The 2,725-nt window shown below is 59.6% G+C and overlaps 1 protein-coding gene across 1 annotated transcript in view; it reads left to right on the forward strand.

Annotated features, from left to right (window-relative positions):
* PLXND1 (plexin D1) overlaps nt 1-2,725 on the forward strand; it is a 51,089-nt gene that overhangs the window by 42,590 nt on the left and 5,774 nt on the right. Inside the window, exons 26-29 of the mRNA XM_011950690.1 lie at nt 317-463; nt 614-770; nt 1,655-1,758; nt 1,849-1,912. Of these exons, the coding sequence (XP_011806080.1) occupies nt 317-463; nt 614-770; nt 1,655-1,758; nt 1,849-1,912 (472 nt within the window). The remainder of the gene's footprint in view (nt 1-316; nt 464-613; nt 771-1,654; nt 1,759-1,848; nt 1,913-2,725) is intronic.

Consider the following 2,725-nt stretch of genomic DNA (forward strand, 5'->3'; position numbering starts at 1 on the left):
AATTTTTTGTATTTTTAGTAGAGACGGGGTTTCACCATGTTAGCCAGGATGGTCTCGATCTCCTGACCTCGTGATCCACCCGTCTCAGCCTCCCAAAGTGCTGGGATTACAGGCTTGAGCCACCGCGCCTGGCCGCTGGTGCTGTTTAATGAACACAAGCTTAGGGTCCGTGGAGACACCCTGGAGAGGAGAGTGTTACACCAGGATCCAAAAGGAGACTAGGGGTTGGGAGACGGGGGCGTGAAGGTGTTTGGCCCAAGGCATGAGGGCTGGAATACAGAGGGGGCCTTGGCCCTGATACCCCCGTGCACCCCAGGAGACGGTGGGGGAGCCATTCTTCCTGCTGCTGTGCGCCATCAAGCAGCAAATCAACAAGGGCTCCATCGACGCTATCACGGGCAAGGCCCGCTACACACTCAACGAGGAGTGGCTGCTGCGGGAGAACATCGAGGCCAAGCCCCGGGTGAGTCGGCAGGGTGGGGAGGGTCCCAGGGCTGGTGCGTCTCGGCCTACGGCATTGACCCAGCCTTCCTGGGCAGGGCATGGTTGCCTGGGCACTGGCATAGTGATGGCAGCAACTCACTGACCTTTCTCTCCCACTCTCCCCTTGCAGAACCTGAACGTGTCCTTCCAGGGCTGTGGCATGGACTCGCTGAGCGTGCGGGCCATGGACACTGACACGCTGACACAGGTCAAGGAGAAGATCCTGGAGGCCTTCTGCAAGAATGTGCCCTACTCCCAGTGGCCGCGTGCAGAGGACGTCGACCTCGGTGGGTGGGAATGGGGGCAGAGACCCCGTGTCACGTGCTTCAGCTGGGGCTGGCCCCTGCCTTGACGCGAAACACTCCTTTCACCTGGCATGGGTGCATGAATGTGGGGACCCTGAGAGGATCCAATGAGGCCCCCTCGGCAGAAACAAAGGGAGACAAGTCCTGCAGTGTGAGTGAGCTACAGACAATAGCAAAAAGCCTTCTGGAAAGGCTTCCTAATTCCTAAAGGAGGGATGCTGGAGTGGGGTTTATTTGTTTGTTTGTTTGTTTGTTTTTGAGACAGGATCTCATTCTGTCACCCAGGCTGGAGTGCAGTGGTACAATCTCAGCTCACTGCAGCCTCGACCTCCTGGGTTCAAGTGATCCTCTCATTTCAGCCTCCTGAGTAGCTGGGACTACAGGTGTGCACCACCACATCCAGCTAATTTTACTTTTTGTAAAGATAGTGTCATGCTATGCTGCCCAGGCTGGTCTTGAACTCCTGGGCTCAAGCGATCCTCCTGCCTCAGGCTCCCAAAGTGCTGGGATTACAGGTGTGAGCCACCACGTGGGGCCTGGAGTGGGTTTTATAGGATTCTTGGTTAGGCCAAGGGTTTCATCGGCAATTGTAACATTAACAACCCTGCAGACAAGGCCGTTTCCAGAGCTCCTCCTCTGTGCCCTCCACCCTGGCACCTTCACTTTGTACCCTCACACTCTCTCCCCCAGCTCTTTCCTGCCCTCCCCGTTTTGTGGATGGGAAAATGGAGGCTCAGAGAGAGGTGTGGCTTGCCTCATTTTCCAAGGAGAGAGCGAGAGGCCTCTCCCTGTGTGGCTGGGCCGGTACCCGCCCCTCAGGCCCAGCTCCCTGCCCAGACCCTGATGGCCTGCTCCTTGTCCCCCAGAGTGGTTCGCCTCCAGCACACAGAGCTACATCCTTCGGGACCTGGACGACACCTCAGTGGTGGAAGACGGCCGCAAGAAGCTCAACACGTTGGCCCATTACAAGGTGCAGCCCTGCCCCCCTGCCCTGCTTCCCCACCCTCATGCCCCCAGCCCAACCTCCAGCCTCTGACCTCAGCCTCTCCCCTCCCATCAGATCCCCGAAGGTGCCTCGCTGGCCATGAGTCTCATAGACAAGAAGGACAACACACTGGGCCGAGGTAGTGCGGGTGCACTTGGGAAGGAAGCCTAGACTGCATGTGGACAGGGGCTTCCATCCCATGCCCCTGTGGGGAAACTGAGGGTCCGAGAGTCAGGGCTGGCCTGGGCTGAGGCCTCCTTGGTGGAGGCTGGGCGGGGCCAGCCTCCTCTGACCCAGTACTGCTGGGGCAGGGCGCACACCAGGCCTCCTCAAGCTGATTTCCTGCGGCAGCTGGAGAGAGGCCCCGGGAGGGCGGGATGCAGTTCCGGGAGGTCTGGGCAGTGGCCAGGCCAGAAGGGGGGCCCGCGTGCCCATCTCAGCCTTGGGCCATGTCTCTGCCTCAAGTGCCCCCTCCACAGCCTCAGACGCCCCAGGCACAGCCGCCTGGCTGCCAGCCCGGGCTCCTCTGGGTCTCGGGGTCCCCTCCTGAGGTTGAGAGCAGAGTCTCGGTCTCTCCCAGCAGCCTGGGAGTCTGGGCTGGCAGGAGCGCGGGGCTCCGGGGTGGGGTGGTGAAGGGAACCACCCCTGCCTGCCTGGGGCCCCTCCTCCCCTGTGGCTGCGTCTTTCTGTTTCTCTCCACCGCTGTCCCTCCCTCCAAGTCCCTCCATCCCTGTGGTCACTGTGTGTGTGTGTCTCTCTCTCTCTGCCTCACTCTGTCTCTCTCTCTGTGTGTCTCTGGATCTCACTTCTCTCTCTCTCTCTGTCTCTCCCAGACTCAGTCTCCCCTTGAGTCTCTGCATCTCTGTCTCATTCTCTCTGCCTGGATCTCTGTCTCTGTTTCTCTCCCCATCTTTCTGTCTCTGTCTCTGTTTCTCTCCCCATCTTTCTGTCT

The sequence above is a fragment of the Colobus angolensis genome, unplaced genomic scaffold (assembly GCF_000951035.1).
Source record: "Colobus angolensis palliatus isolate OR3802 unplaced genomic scaffold, Cang.pa_1.0 Scaffold31, whole genome shotgun sequence".
Taxonomy (NCBI): Eukaryota; Metazoa; Chordata; class Mammalia; order Primates; family Cercopithecidae; genus Colobus; species Colobus angolensis.